The sequence below is a fragment of the Aptenodytes patagonicus genome, chromosome 26 (genome assembly GCF_965638725.1).
Source record: "Aptenodytes patagonicus chromosome 26, bAptPat1.pri.cur, whole genome shotgun sequence".
In the NCBI taxonomy this organism is placed as follows: Eukaryota; Metazoa; Chordata; class Aves; order Sphenisciformes; family Spheniscidae; genus Aptenodytes; species Aptenodytes patagonicus.
The window spans coordinates 1,342,722-1,359,851 of NC_134974.1; the positions used below are offsets into that span (position 1 = coordinate 1,342,722).

The following is a 17,130-nucleotide window of genomic DNA, read 5'->3' on the forward strand; positions in this document are numbered from 1 at the left end:
ATTTGGAAAACATCCAAAGAAGAACATGCTTTCATGCTTCAGGTGTGGCCAACACAACAGCCTTCTGCTGCTAAAATAGAAAATGCCCAAGAATGGGAAGTTTTCTCTCCTAAAGGTCAGGAAAAAACACCTGTTCCTGCAAATTGGGCAGTTCTGGAGCTGTGAAAAAATGTACACCATGTCTAGCACAAGCCTTTCTCTCTGGGAGGCAGGGCTCCGGGGGTATACAAGGACCTCTCCGACTCCCAAGTCTGTTACACTGTCTTTGCATTGATTCATTGCTTCAGTGGTGGGTTGGGTGAATTTGATTCTGATGAATCTATTAAATACTCTTAATTAGACTTACCATGAGATGACTTACTGTAGGATTAGAGTTTGGTGATGGCAATTTTACTCTTCCATTTGCAAATGGAATTAATTGAGATTAAATTTCAGGAGCTGCAGGCTCTAGGAATTAAACTGTTTCTTCTCCAACTGTTTCTGCATCTGTGTAATGCCACAGATTAATGGACATAATCTTGGTTATACCTATGCCATTCTTGTGACTTTGATGGCATCACAGCGTTGCACAAGGTGATTATAGGAAGAGAATCGGGCCCAGAGGACTCGGAGATTATACAAACATGCCTCGCATTATAATCCTAAAACTGCTCTATTAGCTGAATTGCTATGGAAAGAGGAAATTTTAAAAGCTTAGTTTGTCCTGAGCATCTGATTTAATAACGTGTTCTGGCTGATAGAACAAACTCCCTGGGGAGGAAAAGGAAAGGGTAAATCCCAGAGCAGCAGGGAAGATTTTGAGGAGCCTCACAGCCTTGCACGAATGCTGTGTCTGACAAAACAGGCTCTGACCCAACCTTGGTGTCCTCAAACATGTTTGGACTGCAAACCAATGCTAATACAGTTGAGTGCTGGAAAAGGGATCATCTGACAAGGTCTGAGTAATGAAAGGGACATTGAGCAGATGAATATACAGCAGGAAGATAGCTTGGGAGGGGCAATTATTGGTCTTCCAGCTCAAGAGGGAGAGACTTATCTTGGATCTTCTCCTTTCCATTGCTCTGAGTTAGTCATGAAAATCATAACCATCCTGAGCTCCCACAATTTGCTTCATTCTAGCACCTGTATGTGGATGAAGGTGAAGCTACCGGTGTTTCTAACAGAAAAGTGCTGCTTTTGCTGCTGCTTTTCTTTCCTCTCTTGGTTTGTTGTTTTACAAAAAGGAAAAAGAAAGTGCAATTTTTTATTTCCTCAAAACCATTGGGTTTTCTTTTCTCCTATAATGTTTTTCCCAGTTCCTGGCTTGCAAAAAGGATGACCTCCCGGCTAAACCAGCAGCAGTGCAAGCCAGCAGCCCCTCTGCCACCTGCTGTAAGCAAAGCCATGCTGGAGCTAGCACCCAACAGTGGCAGAGCCAGACACAGCAACAGCCAAAAAGAAAAGGAACCTGAGGAGCTTTTTACATCAAAACCAGAAGCCAAGAAATGCCCACCACCAGCCAGGGCACCACAAGCTCTCATTTCTGTGCCACACCTGGAACAACAGCAAAACCAGAAGCCGAGTCAATGGCCTCCCAAGCCAAAGTAGCTCCTGCATATGGAAAGTGATGGCAGAGGAACAAAATCTGGGACATGCCATGGTAACTTCACGTCCTCATTGCTGGTGTGATCAAAATATATCCACTAGATATATTTCACAGCTTCATCTTCTGCAGCTGGGTGCCTTGGCGACCACATGCTGCTTCCCCATTCAGAGCAGAGGTGCTGGCAGTCCCTGGAGCTGTGCTGCTGGGGACTTCGTGCCTTTGAATTAACGTCTGTTGCTGCTGCAGAGGGGAGAGCTGTGGCTGCAATCAAGCTTTGAGTTCATACCTCAGTGCCCAGGTTTCTCTCCCATTGGAAGCCCAGCTAGTGGATGGTGTAGCCAATGGATACGGGTGCTGGGGAGAGAGAAAGTTGTATAGAAACTCCACAGCTCAGCTTAAGTATTTTAAAAGGCACCAGGGCTATTATGATCATGTAGTCAGATTTTTCTACAGAGACTAACCTCCACTGAGCTTGGTAGCAACCAGAACAAAGAGCTGTGTGGGGCTACTAATTGCAGAACAACAAGAGTTCATTAAGTAATAAAACACTTTCAAAATGAAGCAAGGAGTCGAAGTAAGGAGCATTTCATTCTTATGCATGATGGGGTTAGTATTTTGCCTTCAGTGCTGTTAAATCATTGAAATAGCAAGACTGTGAATTTACTGCTTGCTGGGCTAATAATATGTTAAGTTTTATTATCTACAGCCTGTATGCTGCTTTCTAATTACAAGTCTGATACAATAAAAGTGCGATCTCTGCTTATTCTCTCGTGTTTCCTTTATTCTCCACCCTCCCCTCCCTGAACACACCTTACTGTCCTGCAGCGATCAACTGAACAGACTCACTCTGCTGTGAAGAACACGACGTGCAGCCCAGCTACTGTTTCAGTATGTGTTCTCAATGCCCAGAAGCACATTTACATGTGAGCAGCTGGAATGAGGCACTCTGGCTTTTACAGTGGTGGGAACAGGAGGCTGTGGTTGGGCTGCAGGGAGCATTGGCAACTCAGATTTAACTTCATGCCAGTGCCTTGGTACAATAAGGAGCATTCAGACATTAGGGTCCTATGACACAAAGGCATTGGGCTGGGTCTAGTTCACAGGCTGCCAGTTTAAACTATTTTCCTGGAGAGAAAGTGCATCTGAAGGCAGTTTCCCAGTTACCAGTAGCTGGTTCTGCAAGGCTGTTGCAGGAGGCGGTTGCGTGTGCGAATGCTGCGCTCTAGTGGTTTGCACAGCTTGGAGGAAATGCCCATGTTTGGAGGACATGGCCATGTCTTGGTGAGGCTGGAGGACATGTCCATGCCTTGAAGAGACCGGAGGAAACAGCCATGCCTTGGCAAGGCTGGAGGAAATGTCGATGTCTGGGTGAGGCTGGAGGACACGGCCATGCCTTCATAAGGCTGGAGGAAATGGCCATTCCTTGGTGAGACTGGAGGAAACGTCCGTGCTTTGGTGAGGCTGGAGGGAATGGCCATTCCTTGGCAAGGTTGGAGGAAATGGCCGTGCCTTGGAGAGACCAGAGGAAACGGCCATGCCTTGGCAAGATTGGAAGAAATGGCCATGCCTCCATGGCTGTGTCTTGGAGATACTGGAGGAAAGGGCCATCCCAGACCCACGCAGGTACTTCTTCAAGGTGGATCTATTTTTCAAGGGAGGACTCTTTTCCTTGGCTTTGCTGTCATAGCCTATCACATGTAGTGTCCTTCACTATGCGCTAGTTTTAATGCTTAACAACTCCCCACTGTAACTCCCTCCTGCTTACAGCTCCTTGCCTAGTTTATCGGTATTTTTTGTTACTGTTAATGGAGCAAGGCTAATTTTACATCACTTGAGGTTTCAACTCAATGTCCCAGATCACACCTAGCCAATTTACTTTGTTTCTTCTATCTTCTTTTTTGACTGGCTTGTTCTTCTGCCAAATGTCTATATTTGGAGTCGGCAGGGAGCTTTGCATTCCTGGTGCATTGGCTCATGCTCCAGAATTGCTGCACTGTGACGGTGCTCCTTTGCATTCCTGACTTATTAAAGGGAAGGTGGTGGATTCCCTAATGTCTCACCTGGCGTCTCCTCCAGGATGTTTTTCAACTTCCCTCTTCGTACTTCTCAGTGCCACAGCCCTGTTTTAACTTCTTTTCCCACCTTCATCTCGTGCTGTTTTCCAGGTCGAGTCAGGCATGTTAAAAAAGCACAGGAGATTTTTCTTAGCTGACAACCGCTGCAGGGCAGGGCTGGCTTGTGGGGAGAAGGTGGATACTACCAGGATATGCGCAGATAATGACAACAGAAGCACACATTTTTGACAGGCATTGTCATGCGAAAGTGAAACACTCATTAAATTGTTACATAGTGAAAGTCTCCAAAGTTGCTATGTTGCCAAAGTTAAAATGGAGCCCAATTGGGTTTCTGGGGTTTTCCTTTCTTTCTTTCATTCTGTAGTTTTGGATTGTACTGATTGAGAGGGTTTAGATACATAGTCTTACAGATATTGCTGGGTATTAACGTGAAAGACAAGTTGTTGTGATCAAATAATTAAAGTTTACCTGGGCTTTCAGTAAGCTAGGCAGGTACATGAGGGTTTTCAGTCAAGTATGGAATGAAATAAGGCTTTCTCTGAAGGTTGGGGCAGTGCCTGCATCCAGACTAGAATAAAAATAATATAAATGTGAACTGCTTACATTAGTTAACAGGGAGGATCACACCTACGACCTTTGGAACTAAAAAGCAATGAAGAGTTATAGCTTTGGATCAAAGAACCAATTTCTGATCTGAGAGATGCCACAACAAAGCCACATTTCTTGTGGTTCAGGCAAAGATGAACGCACTCCGTGCTGACCAGCAAGGGTCAGGATTCATTCTTGCTGGAGAAGCCTATGGTAAAGGGAGCATTTCACCCTCTGTGATTCTTGCCTGGTGTGGGGCATAGTTGTCCAAGCCTTCCTAAACTTCATTCAATTTCATTACAAAATTATTTATGGACCTTCTTCTTCACCTCAGAAACCACCTAGGGAGAGCCATTTCTCGAGTTCACAAGAAACCACAGTTTTTAATAAACATACTCAGGAACCGGGTTTCATCTCAGCCAGTGCTAGCTGTCGGTGGGGCAGAGCACTCCTCTGCGCTGGTCCCCCTCAGCTCTCCTTGTAGTCAGCAGGAAGAAATTGTCACTTTTTGGGGATATTTCATGTGACAACGTACACATGAAAGCATTGATTAGATCTTCAGTGACTTAAAAAAATTAATCTCCCAGTTTTCTAACTAGTTTCTTTAATCTGGGCGCAGTGTTGCGATAAGAAGTTGACTCACTGAGAAAGTCACCTGCAGGACTGGAGGAAGTTTATCTGCTCCTGGTGCTTTTTGTGGCCTGTCATGCTGCTGGTCACGGCTTTGACAGCTGAGCTTGTTGTGCAAGAGCTGCAATCAAATGTGACTGTAGCTCATCTTTTCCGCTCATCTCAGAGTCACTGGACGGTGTATTCCCATTGCTCTGAAAACAGGTGATTGCGTTGGGATCACGGGAGCATCGGGACACCAACAGCCAGGTGCTCTCCAGAGCTACGTGAGCTAAAAATGAAGTTCTCTATGGATGATGAACTGCACCCACCCAAGGGGGTGATTTGAACTTTACTAGGAGCTCCTGTTTTTCCTCAGAGGAGCCAGTGCCCTGTGTCCAGCCTGCACACAAGACCGACCCCGGCTGCTGGGCATTATAGGGCAGATGAGAAGCATTGCCAGCTCTAACCAGGGACTAAAGTTAGAGAAGGACATGGAGGGGTCAGTGCAGCTCTCACGGCGTGAAGCCAATGCCATGTGTGTGCAGGAAGAGGCCAAGTGTTGGGATGGCCCCATTTCTGGGGACCACCAGGACATTTCCAGGGACAGGGAAACCTCTGGAAAGCCATAACAGTATGTTATTGGTGCACTTCTGTCTTGCAAAACTTCTGAGGCAAGGGATGCCACTGCTGCCTGCCTCTCCGAATACCATTCAGTCTTACCATGCCAGGGAGGATTATACAAAAGGTAATTATTCTTACTATGGTGAGCTGACATTCAACTACTCATCCTCAGGGATGAGTACACTGAGTTTTGCACACAGGACAGCTTTTCCATAGGAGCTAATAGGATATGTCATGGGTACCTCATACCTTCAAGGCACGTTTAGTAGCTATATAAAAGCTCTCCTTCTACTAGGGCTCACTGGTCACATCACAAAGCTGTTCTCACCAGGGAGCTGGGTAAGTCTGGTTTGTGCTGAGCATCTGTAGCTGCTGAAATGCAGGTTTTCTTCTGTTTTTTTACATATTAAAAATGCTCTATGGGAAAAGTTTTTAAAACTAGTTGGTTTGAATTGCTATGTTGGAGTAGGAGTGCACTCTCTTACAGTGTCTCCAGCTGGGCATCCGAATCCAAGAGACACTCCTGAAAAATGTGAGGAAAGGTTGTTAGCGGTAATTGGGATGCTGCTATTGTTGTTTGCTTTTGAGGGTGCCTGACAACAGTCAGAGCAGCTTTGGTGTATCAGGGAACATGATGCTAGAAGAGCTGTAAGCAGGTTTGTGTTCAGTTGTGGTATCGTTACCCTTTAATTCGCTTTGATTCCCTAATGAGCATGAACTTTGTGATGCTGGGACTGAGCTGTGAACCTCTGCTTGCCTGCGGTGTGATGGGATCACCAAGCAGCGGTGCCTTGGGTGCTCTTTGCCTTTCCTGTTATGGCAGATGTGACCAGAGGTTTGGAGCTTGTTTCTGGGTTAGGCTTTTTTCTTGATGCATCAGCAGGAGGTCAGAGGCAGTAGCCAACCAAAAGCAGGAGGGGAAAACTGGATTTAATGATTGAAAGGCAGCTCTGAGATCACCCATTTCTCTGCTGACCTCCAAGATCAGTTCTCCCCTGTGGAGGTCCAGGTGATGGGGAGGGAGCTGCAGTCTGGGGAGATATTTAGTGTTACGTGTGTCTGAATTTCCCCACTGTTTGACTTAGTGCCATGTTTCAGAGTTAAAAATGATGGGTTGGGTCCTTGGCTGCTGCTGGCGTGGTTTTGAGACCGTGGCATAGGCGGGACTTGTCTCCGACACCCTGTGAAGTGAGCCGGTCCTGTGGTGTGGGCAGCAGCAGAACCGCGAGAAACTCAGCTGGGTGTCTGTCTAAAGGCTTTGCTTTCGCACGTGTCATTCCAGTCCTGCCGAAGCCTCACTGAGATGTCGTACTACCTACAGCAGTGCCTCCCTCCGGTCTACCAGGACTCCATCCCCATCAAGTGCCCGCCGATGTACTCTGCCAGACACCAGCCAGTGCCTACCTGGCACTCGACACTGTGCACCCCGCAGTATGTGACCCCCTGCGTCCCCCAGCAGCGGATCATGTCCTCCAGCTTCTCCCAACAGCAGTGTGTGACCAAGTGCATGCCACGGCAGCAGTACGCAACCAAGTGTGTGCCGCAGCAGCAGTGTGTGACCCAGCACATCCTACAGCAGCCATGTGTAACTCGGTGCATGACAACTTGCATGCCACAGCAGCAGTGTACGACCAAGGGTGTGTCACAGCAGCCTTGTGTGACCAAGTGCGTGCCACAGCAGCAGTGTGTGACCAAGGGTGTGCCGCAACAGTGTGCAACCAAGTGTGTGACCACCTATGCCCCTCAGCAGCAGTGTGAGACCAGGTGCGTGACCACGTGTGTGCCACAGCAGCCGTACCTGACCAAGGGCATCCCACAGCAGCAGAGTGTGACCAAGTGCATCCCGCAGCAGTGTGTGACCACGTACATCCCGCAGCAGCAGTGTGCGTCCAGGTGTGTCACCACGTGTGTCCCGCAGCAGCGTGCAACAAAGTGTGTCTCGCACAAGTTTGTGACCTCTTGTGTCCCGCAGCAGTGTGCCACCACGTATGTCCCGCAGCAATGTGTGACCAGGTGTGTGACCAAGTGTGTCCCGCAGCAGTGTGTGAGCCAGTGTGTCCCACAGCAGCAGTGTGTGACCAAATGTGTCCCACAGCAGCAGTGTGCCACCAAGTGTGTCCCACAGCAGTGTGAGACAACCTGTATCCCACAGCAGCAGTGTGTGACCAAGTGTGTCCCACAGCAGTGTGCCACCAAGTGTGTCCCACAGCAGTGTGAGACAACTTGTATCCCACAGCAGCAGTGTGTGACCAAGTGTGTCCCACAGCAGTGTGCCACCAAGTGTGTCCCACAGCAGTGTGAGACAACTTGTGTCCCACAGCAGCAGTGTGTGACCAAGTGTGTCCCACAGCAGTGTGCCACCAAGTGTGTCCCACAGCAGTGTGAGACAACTTGTGTCCCACAGCAGCAGTGTGTGACCAAGTGTGTCCCACAGCAGTGTGCCACCAAGTGTGTCCCACAGCAGTGTGTGACCAAATGCGTCCCACAGCAGCAGTGTGCCACCAAGTGCGTCCCACAGCAGAGTGAGACAACTTGTGTCCCACAGCAGCGTTGTGTCACCAAGTGTGTCCCACAGCAGTGTGCGAGCAAGTGTGTCCCGCAGCAGCACTGTGCAACCAAATGTGTCCCACAGCAGCAGTGTGTCACCAAGTGTGTCCCACAGCCGTGTGTGACCAAATGTGTCCCGCAGCAATGTCAGCCGGGTGGAGTAAAAATTTCGAGTCACTCTAAAAAGTACTGCTCTGCGTCCAAATGGCCCTGGTAAAAAGGAGTGGGGGAAAGGAAGGTCCACAGAAAAAAAGTGAGGTACAGCTTTGGGGCAGGGGTTATTTATCTCCTCATGCCACCTGCCGACTAGTTCCTATTGCTTAAGTCTGCTTTATCTCTGTTTTCCAGTACTTCCCCTGTAGCTCAGCTCTATTTTGGGCCAGGGTGTGATACTATTTCCATGGCTGCACTCCAGGTACCTTAATCCGCTAGTTTAGTGGGATGCTATTAAATTCTTATCTAATTGAAATGAATAGTGATTTAAAAAAAAATTAAAAAAGAAATAGAAATGTCTAAGGAGTCCAGATCACGACAGCATCAAGAGGACTGGCAGTGCGGCTGGCGGAGGGCTGGCCCGTGCCCAGCTCTGGGTTTAGTCCTGGCCTTGGGAGACAATGTTCAGGTTAACTTGGATTCCATGAAGCTGCGAGTTCTCCAAAACACCTGTTTTCACTCGCAGATTTGGAAGCCAGACGTAAATTTTCTAAGCAAATGGTATACGCATCTTACTCCAATGGCCTTCATTTCGGAAGGTGGCCAGAAATCCCTGCTGCTTTAAAACACTGACTCTGCATTGACTTCAGTAGCGTGCCCAACCAAGACAGGATTTCTGGCTCAGTGAAGGTGGTCCTTGCTGAAATTTTATACATGGATGTTTTTATTCACTTTTTTGCTTTAATTAATATTGAAAACACAACTTGAAACAAAAGAAAGTCTTTGAAACAACACCGAAAGTTGTAGCACGACTATTTTATGTTTGAGCTATAAAAGCAATTAACTATATTCTTTATGCTGCCTGAAGATGTGTACTCTACACTGTATTGAAAACAAACCATATATATATATACGTATACTTATATTATACGTGTGTATATATATATACACACTTAAATAAATATAGTTGTCTGACCTCAGATTAACTATCTTGTCTTTTTGCCCTCTGGTGGTTCTTCTTTATTAAATATAGTGAACTCCTCTGTGAAAAATACAAACCCCTGTAATACCCCTATCATTAGGAAAATGAGTAGTAGCTCGCACTAAGTAGATCACGAGTATTTGGAGGGCAGAAACAAGTGTCACAAGACAAAGAGGAGGGTGTGACTGGGGCTGGGACGCTGCCCTGCATCCTGCCCGGCTCCACCCTTGCTCGGTGACCTTGAGGTGCGGCTGCACGCTGCCCTCTGAAGGCAAGGAGGTGTCTAAGCCCTGAGCATCTAGCAATGTCGAGGTGGCATCTGGCTGCTTCCCCAGGGTGCTCAGGGGGCCATGGGGGAGCAGATTCTTTTCGCACCTTCTCCGGAACGTCCAGTGATGATGCTTTGGCCCAGAGAGGCAGCGTGCGAGAGAAGCAGTGACCCTGGCCCTCCTTCCACCTTGCAGAGCCAGGGATGCTCTCGCAACCCAATGTTTTGTGTCCCCTTTAAAACCAAGAAAAGAGCAACGGTGTGACCTTCTGAGGAGTTGTCACGTCATTGTGGCTTTCCCATAGGAGCCAGAGCCCAGGGGATCGTTAGGAAAATCTCTCTGGGTGGTGGGTGGCCAGGTGGCGTAGGACCACCTCATCTCACAGGGGTGGAGCGGCCGACGGAGCACGGGGCTTGTTTTGGAGGCAGTTGTGATGGAGTCTGGTTCTGACCCTGGCTCTGACTCACGCTGCACCGCCAAGTGACCACAGTGCAATGTGCCTCGGTTTCCCCTGTGCTTAATTGGGAATAATAATAGCCCCCACAACAATGTCCCGTGTGGCACTGAGCGTCTCTCTGAGATGAAAGGACTTTACAGATGCTAATTAAGAACATTTGGATGACAGGGCACGATGTTATCATCGGGTTAATATTTTGCTACCTGCACAGGAAACACTAAACTGAATATTAGCATTACTTGAAGGCTACTTGATCTGGAGCTTGCCCAGGAACTGGATTTATGGAGCTTATAAAAATTGTATTAATCTGCTTACCTGCTCTCTGATGCCAGCTTGATTTCTAAAATCTTGGGTCAGATCATTTAACATTAGAAAGAGCATTGTAGTTCAGGGGAGTGAAACGCAATGGAAGTTAGAGAAATCCAGGTTGGACTCAGTGCTTTTGTCTTCAGTTGCGGAAAATAAGATAAGCCTAGAGAAAGCATTCTTCCCTTTGGTTTTTGTAGCTCTCAAAATGTTGACATGAACTGGGAAAACATGCACTTTGCCTGTATTTTTTTCTGTGATACTGAGGGAGATTTTTTTGTTGGAAAATTGGAAATGTAAATAACAAACCTATCTTCAGGCTTCTGGATTTTCTGGTGAAAACAGAAATAGAAAATTTACTCGGTAGTTCATAAGCAGGAGATCAATATTCTGCTTCAAATCATAGAATCATAGAATCATTTAGGTTGGAAAAGACCCTTAAGATCATCGAGTCCAACCAATAAACCATGTCCCTAAGTGCCACATCCACACGTCTTTTAAATACCTCCAAGGATGGCAACCCAGCAGCATCACCGGTGCTTCATATCGGTGAGAAATTTTCCACCTACTCCATTAAATGTTAACTTATTTCACCTCTTTTTAATTCAATGTGTGGGACCTCACCTGAATTCCCAGCATGCTGGAACCCAATTCATAGGTGTCAGATTCTCATTAAAGGAAAAAAAATGCCAGGGCCTTCACTTATGCAGATATGACTATGTAAAAATGCATTCCCTGTCGGCACTTATGCTCATGCCACTGTTAATTTTCCCTTGGGTTTATTCGTGGCGTAAACAGGGAACAAAGGGAGGGATGACTGGTGCAGAGACTGTGCAGCAGAGCAGGAAACGTGATTTGTGTTTTCAGGACACGAGCCCGGTTTGATTCAGCCGCCTTTCCCTGGGCCGCCCCAGCGCTCCTGCTCGTCCCTTCTCCCCTTTGTTGTGCCGGGAAAGCATCACCTCTTTTGGCAGGTTATTCACTTTGTGGCAAGTCCTTTTTAGTAGCCGTCTTGCCCTTAGCCCAAGGCTTTCTCAGTCCCAATCATCAGTTTCTTCCCTGGGTTCCCTGTGTAAGTGAAGGAAGTCTGCATGCCACAGTAATTATGGTCTGCAAAAAGTCGCCGAGAGCCCTTCCTGGATGGTATTTTCAAAGGCACCGAAGGGACTTACGCATGCAACTCCCACGGAAATGAGAAGTCCCTTGGACGGTCCCTTTGGTGGTCTCAACTGCAATCTTCTTCTGGGTGGAAAGGTGCGTTTTAGCTGGCCTGGATTTGCAATGGGCAGGCAGGGATGCTTCGGCATCGTGCATGGGGATTTGTAGCGTGAGGGCCATGAGCAGCCCCTGCACAGGGTGTCCTTGGCCTGCCAGGGGCTTCGCTGGTTTAGCACGTTGGATCAGGAGGTTCCCCCTCACGAAGCTCACAAGTAAGCCAGATGTCCCAGCAGTGCTGGCTGGCGATGGCAGCCCTGCAGAGCGAGGACAGCCATTCCCACTGGCGCGAAGCTGCACGTGGCTTGGTGAGGACTGGCAGGCAATTAGAGCATCACCCAGCCAAACCGCCTCACTCCCCTAGGGCACTTATTCACTGTATAAAAGCTCTGCCATCACGGGGCTCTCCTAGGCACTTCTCTCCGGTTGTTCTCACTGATGAAGTGGGTAAGTCTGGCTTTTAATGGAGCTCCTGAAATGCTGTTTTATTCCTGGGTAGCCAGAGCAGGCAGAGGTCCTGCCTGGGTACTCGCGGAGAAGCATCCTCTGGGGGATGCTGCCTTCAGCACCGGCATGCGCGGCTCTAACAGCTGGAGCATCTCCTCCGTGCTAAACTGAAGAATATTGGGAAAGCACTTCCAGATGGACTGTGAAGTCAGGAGTGGGATTTGTGGGCTTTTCTACACTTTCTGTTAGTTCTAGTCCAAAGGAGGCTATTGACTACATAAAGGGCTTGATGCTGACAGGAGTCAGATATGAGCTTGCATGTGAGAAGGCAACTCCTCTAAAGGAAATGGCGTGGAGAAATTTGCTGCCATTTTATGGAATTTAAACAAAGCAACTTTTCAGATAATAGTAAGAAGCTGACCAACTTCAGTGCCAATGTGAAAGTCAGCAGAGAGACTCTCTAGCTAAGTCTGAACATGTTAAAATTTCTATCTAGGCTAACTGATAAAAATAAGTCTGAGATGCAAACAGCCCCCTGGAAGCAAATAATCCACCCTATTTTAGAAGCTTTTTATCTTGATGAGCATCACCAGATACTTTAGCATTGTACATGTATTAGTAGCAATTGCTATCATTGTTTTTCAATGGGTTATTTTTATTAGCTGATGATTATTATAATTGTAGTGATAATAAGTTTTCCTAATGATAGTAACACACAGCATTGTTATTGCTAATAGTCACCCAGTGATAAGCTTTTGGAAGATAAAATGCCTTACTGTAATTATAGACAGAACGAGGGGTGTTCAGAAAATGCAGTGTCTTTACAGTCATTAAATTATATGTCTTAATCTCCAAACAATGTTGAAATGAAAAAAACATTTTCGATTAGAGTACTTTTCACATTTCAATGGTTCCAGTACCTGTTGTGCTCAAAATAATCCTGTTAAAAACTCAGACAATTCCCTGAAACTGGTCTTTTCCGGAGTGGGGAATGAAGAGGGATGGTTTCTCCTACGACTCCCAGGGCCAAGGCAAAGCGAGACATTTCACAGTGGTTTCAGGAGGGAAGTGTGGACCTCCAGATGGTGCCACATGGTCATCACATGCCACCTGGTCCCTTCCCCAGGGATGCAGTATCGGCTAGACTCCCCTCCGTGCTGCTGCTCGCACAGGGGCTGCCAGGATGAGGTTTCACTATCAGAGCTGCTATGCCAGGCATTTTGACAGTGGGTCTTTGCGTTACCATAACAAAACCAGGACACTGTGGCTTGGTATGACTGTAGTGCAGGACTGGAGGCTGCTTTAAATGGGTGTAATTCTCCCAACTCAGTTAAACTTGACCAGTTAGCACCAGCTGAGATTTTGTCTTGATAGCTTCTCCTTTCCTGCTATGGTTTCACCAAATACTTAGGAACTATCCTGTTGTATTTCCTCTTTTCTTTTCCTGAGGATGCCTACGCAATAGTATGAAGCTGGGACTGCAAGACTCGCAGAGGCAGCAAAGCTGATGCTATGGTAGCAAGCTCAGAGCCTGTAATTGCATGCTGCCAGCCCAGCAGACCCCTGTGGGACCGTGAATTGGCAGGCAGCCAGGCGGGTCATACGTGCTGAGCTCTGTGCTGCCACAAACCTATCTTTACCCTCAGCTAGCTAATTTAACCTCAGCTTGGGTTTGCCTGCGTGAACTGCAACCACACCTGAGTATTACGGCATGGACACACCTTTAATTTTGGCTTGCCTTTCATCTCTGGTGCTTGGGAGTTGCAGGACATAAACTTGAAAGGACATCCTGGTGGGGACACAGAAGGTTTCCAGGAAGTAAGACAGAGGGTCATAATGTCAATTCTCCTTGGTGAAATGCTTTGATGGACACTTAGCTGGTCTTTGAAGGGCGGCATGAAAACTCCCCAGTTTGCCTGGCTCCAACCCCTGAAGGTTTCTGGGCTCTTAAGAGAAGGGTGTGGGGGCACAAGCTGAGAACAGACTGTCCTCTCCTCACCTGGGTAATCACAGCCTGGTCTTGAGTCACCAAGAGTCTCTGAACTTCAGGAGAGCTAGGGTGTGGGCTTGCCATGTTGAGATGTCTGCGGGGAAACTCCGAGTCCTGTATCCCAAAAAATAGCCGATGCCTATGTGAACTGTCTGTCTTTTTCCTTCTTCTTTCAGGCATAAGCGCGTTGCATGACCATGCACTATTATGGGGAGCGGTATAAACACCTGTACTTGCCGGGATCGGGCTACATCACCGAAAGCATCCAGCAGTGCATGCCCAAGGCTGATGTGTGCAGTACCACGTGCCACCCAGTGAGCGTGATCAAGAGCCCAATACCGAGATGGCAAAGCTACACGCAACCTTTCACTTACGTGTGCCCACAGCCAAGTGTGACCCAGACATCGCTGCTGTCTTGTCAGCCCTATGTACAGCAGTATGTCCTGCTGTACCCTGAGCCTTGCGAGACCACTCGCCTTCTGCCCTGCAGGAAGCCCAGCATGAAGCTGAGCACAATGCAGGGTTTCCAACCCTGTGAGACCAGCTGCCCCGAGAAAAAGCGTATGGCCAAAAGCCTCCCACCATGCGCACCCAGGTGCCCAGAGCCAGGCAAACTCAGGTTCCCACCGTGTGGGATCAAGTACTCGTCCTCGTGCAAGGGCGAATGCAGGTCACAGAAGATATCCAAATGCTCTTCGCCGCAGTATGGCACGGGGCTCCAGTCCCTGCAGGGGATGACCAGCAGCTATTCCCCGCCGCTGCGGGGAGTCACTGAGTGCCCCCCGCAGCAGTGCAGAACACAGCCTTTGCTGCAAGAGTACGTGAGCGGGTTCCCCCAGCAGAAGTGCATGAAGGGCTACCCGACTCAGGAGTGCATCACCACCTACTCCTCGCAGCAGTGTGTAACCAAGTGCCAGCCACAGCCACCCGTGCCCAAGTGCCCCCCTGGGCAGGGAATAAAGGAGCGCTCCTCGCAGCAACATGCAGCCAAATGCTCGCTGCCACAGGAGGGAGCCAAGCACAAGAGCTCATCGACACAATACCTAAGCAAGTCCAAGTGCCTCTACCCACGGGCCACCCAGCACTCGACACAGCATCACGCAGGGAGAGTCAAACGTTCAAGCCACTCCAAGAAGAGTCGCTGTGCTTCAAAATGGCTGTGGTAAAGGAGATAAAGAAGTAGTTGTGAAAACAGCAAGCTCTGCAGCTGACGTCTGAGGTTATTTTTCTCCCCCTGTTTCCATTCTTAACCCCCAGAGAAGCTTTGGCCTTATTTTACCCCTTATTGTATCCATGTTAAACTCATAGAGTGCATTGCCTTTCTTTTTTGACCACACCAGTTATTCCTGCAACAGAAAAGATGTTAGTGAGAAGTTAAGTAACTCTGAGCAGGTGCTCAGGCTTTGAACTTCAAACCGATACAACTCCGTTACAGTGTTCGCAGCCTGAGAGGTTTTTACTGTTACTGGATCAATTATATTCGCTGGCTGTACCAGTCATATTAAACAGATTGCAGCTGGATTCCTGCTGTCTGTCTGATTTATTTTCAATTTTTTAAAGCTGTTTCTAATACCTACTCCTGGAAAAAACTCTTCCCTGTTGTTATATCACTCCTTTGTGTAAAATAATGGCAGTAATCACGCTTTTAGGACAAGATTTACCATCTGTGGGAACAGATCTTGGTGTTGAAAAGTTACCCAGAGACATAGTAAAAGCAGCAGCGCAGGGTGGTATTTAGAAGAAGGCTTGACTAAAGTAACGAGACTCATTAGCAGCCCTCAGACAGGAGCTTACTGTCTGTCCAGGCTTAGCACGGTTGCACCAGCATCTCAGGGGAGCACACCCTGTTTGCATGTGGGTCACATAGTCCGGCACCCTGGGACCAGAGCAAGCTTTTCCCAGGTGTCCCCCGCTCTGCAATTTTGTCCCTGGACAAAGCACTGCTGAGCAGATTATGAAATGGGTTGGGTGGGATAGTCCCTGGCGCAGCAGGAAGGAGAGAGGACGCTGCAGAAGGTCTCCTCTGATGCCGTGACCCTGAGCTGGCCCTGTCTGCATCGGACGGGTGATCAGCATCAATAGTCTGTGGTTATAAAATTGCAATCAGAGGGAAAACTAACTTTCAATTCCAGCTGTTCCTTGACAATAACATTTTCATAGACAGCAGGAAACAGTTGTTGTGCTTGGTCAATATTTTGATTTCCTAGTGTATATATGTAAGGGGCAAAGTCCCGAAGCACATGTCTGCACACCTGCCCTACACCACAGTCTCTCCCAGCAGGTGCTCCTGGGGCAGCACCGGGGAAGCAGAAGCTCTCTGCCACCACCTAAAGGTGCAGTGGGAGACCCAGCAGCTCCTCCCATTACTGCTTTGCTGTCTTGCTCTGCTCAGCCAGCTCCCTGGGCAAATCCCAGCAGGAAAACCGCCTCCTATCTCCTTGGCTTCCTCTGCAGTGCCCCAAACAGACCAAGCAGGATTTCTATAGACTCCTTTTTCTAATAAAGTGATAGATTTGCCTGTAAAAACAGAGACTGGTGCTACCAACAGTCCTCCAGGATTAGGAGGAGTCTCGCCCTCCATGGGGAAAAAGAATTCATTTTAAACTTCAGGTAAATCACTAACCGTGGGGAATTAAATGAAAAAGAGAGGAAAGGCCTGAGCAAGTAGCTCCCTCCTGACTACCTCACATGGGATCAATCCCTTTCTTATACCAGGACTATTAAAAACCTGGCTCCTCTCTACCCTCGCTCACCCCAGGCACCAGCACGCTCAGGACAGGCAGTGAGGCCCAGAGGTCTGCAGCCATTAGAGGGAGATGGAGGTTCACAATTAAGGCACGAGGGTGGCACAGCCCAGGCCCAGGGGAAGCTCTCCCACCGGCATTTGTCCCACTTGTATGGTTTAAAAGGCTCTGCTGATCCTAGCTGCTTTTAGTCCCGAAAGGATCCAGACTCCCCTTCAGTTAGCATGGGGAATCATAGAATAGTTTGGGTTGGAAGGGACCTCTAAAGGTCATCTAGTCCAACCCCCCTGCCGTGGGCAGGGACATCTTCAACTAGATCAGGTCGCTCAGAGCTCCGTCCAACCTGGCCTGGAATGTTCCCAGGGATGGGGCATCCACCACCTCTCTGGGCAACCTGTGCCAGTGCTTCACCACCCTCAGCATAAAGAATGTCTTCCTTATATCTAGTCTAAATCTACCCCCCCTTTAGTTTAAAGCCATTAATGTAAGATGGCATTGATCAGCAGAAAAGGGTTTTCTTTTAAAAATCTGAGCTTCTG

The 17,130-nt window shown here is 48.1% G+C and overlaps 2 protein-coding genes across 3 annotated transcripts; both read left to right on the top strand.

Annotated features, from left to right (window-relative positions):
- Positions 1 to 3,146: 3,146 nt before the first annotated feature.
- Positions 3,147 to 8,981, top strand: LOC143171056 (uncharacterized). Of its 2 annotated transcripts, none has more exons than XM_076359810.1 (2): positions 3,147 to 3,208; positions 6,764 to 8,981. In XM_076359810.1, exons 1-2 carry the CDS (start codon positions 3,149 to 3,151, stop codon positions 8,243 to 8,245), a joined length of 1,542 nt encoding a protein of 513 aa, XP_076215925.1. In that variant the 5' UTR covers positions 3,147 to 3,148; the 3' UTR covers positions 8,246 to 8,981. The 2 variants fall into 2 exon arrangements, with proteins under 2 accessions (XP_076215925.1, XP_076215926.1); XM_076359811.1 differs by lacking the exon at positions 3,147 to 3,208 and adding an exon at positions 5,762 to 5,820.
- Positions 8,982 to 11,838: 2,857 nt separating this feature from the next.
- LOC143171126 (uncharacterized) lies at positions 11,839 to 15,368 on the top strand. The gene is made up of 2 exons (XM_076359896.1): positions 11,839 to 11,857; positions 14,024 to 15,368. Exon 2 carries the CDS (start codon positions 14,039 to 14,041, stop codon positions 15,011 to 15,013), a length of 975 nt encoding a protein of 324 aa, XP_076216011.1. The 5' UTR covers positions 11,839 to 11,857; positions 14,024 to 14,038; the 3' UTR covers positions 15,014 to 15,368.
- The last annotated feature ends 1,762 nt before the right edge of the window (positions 15,369 to 17,130 follow it).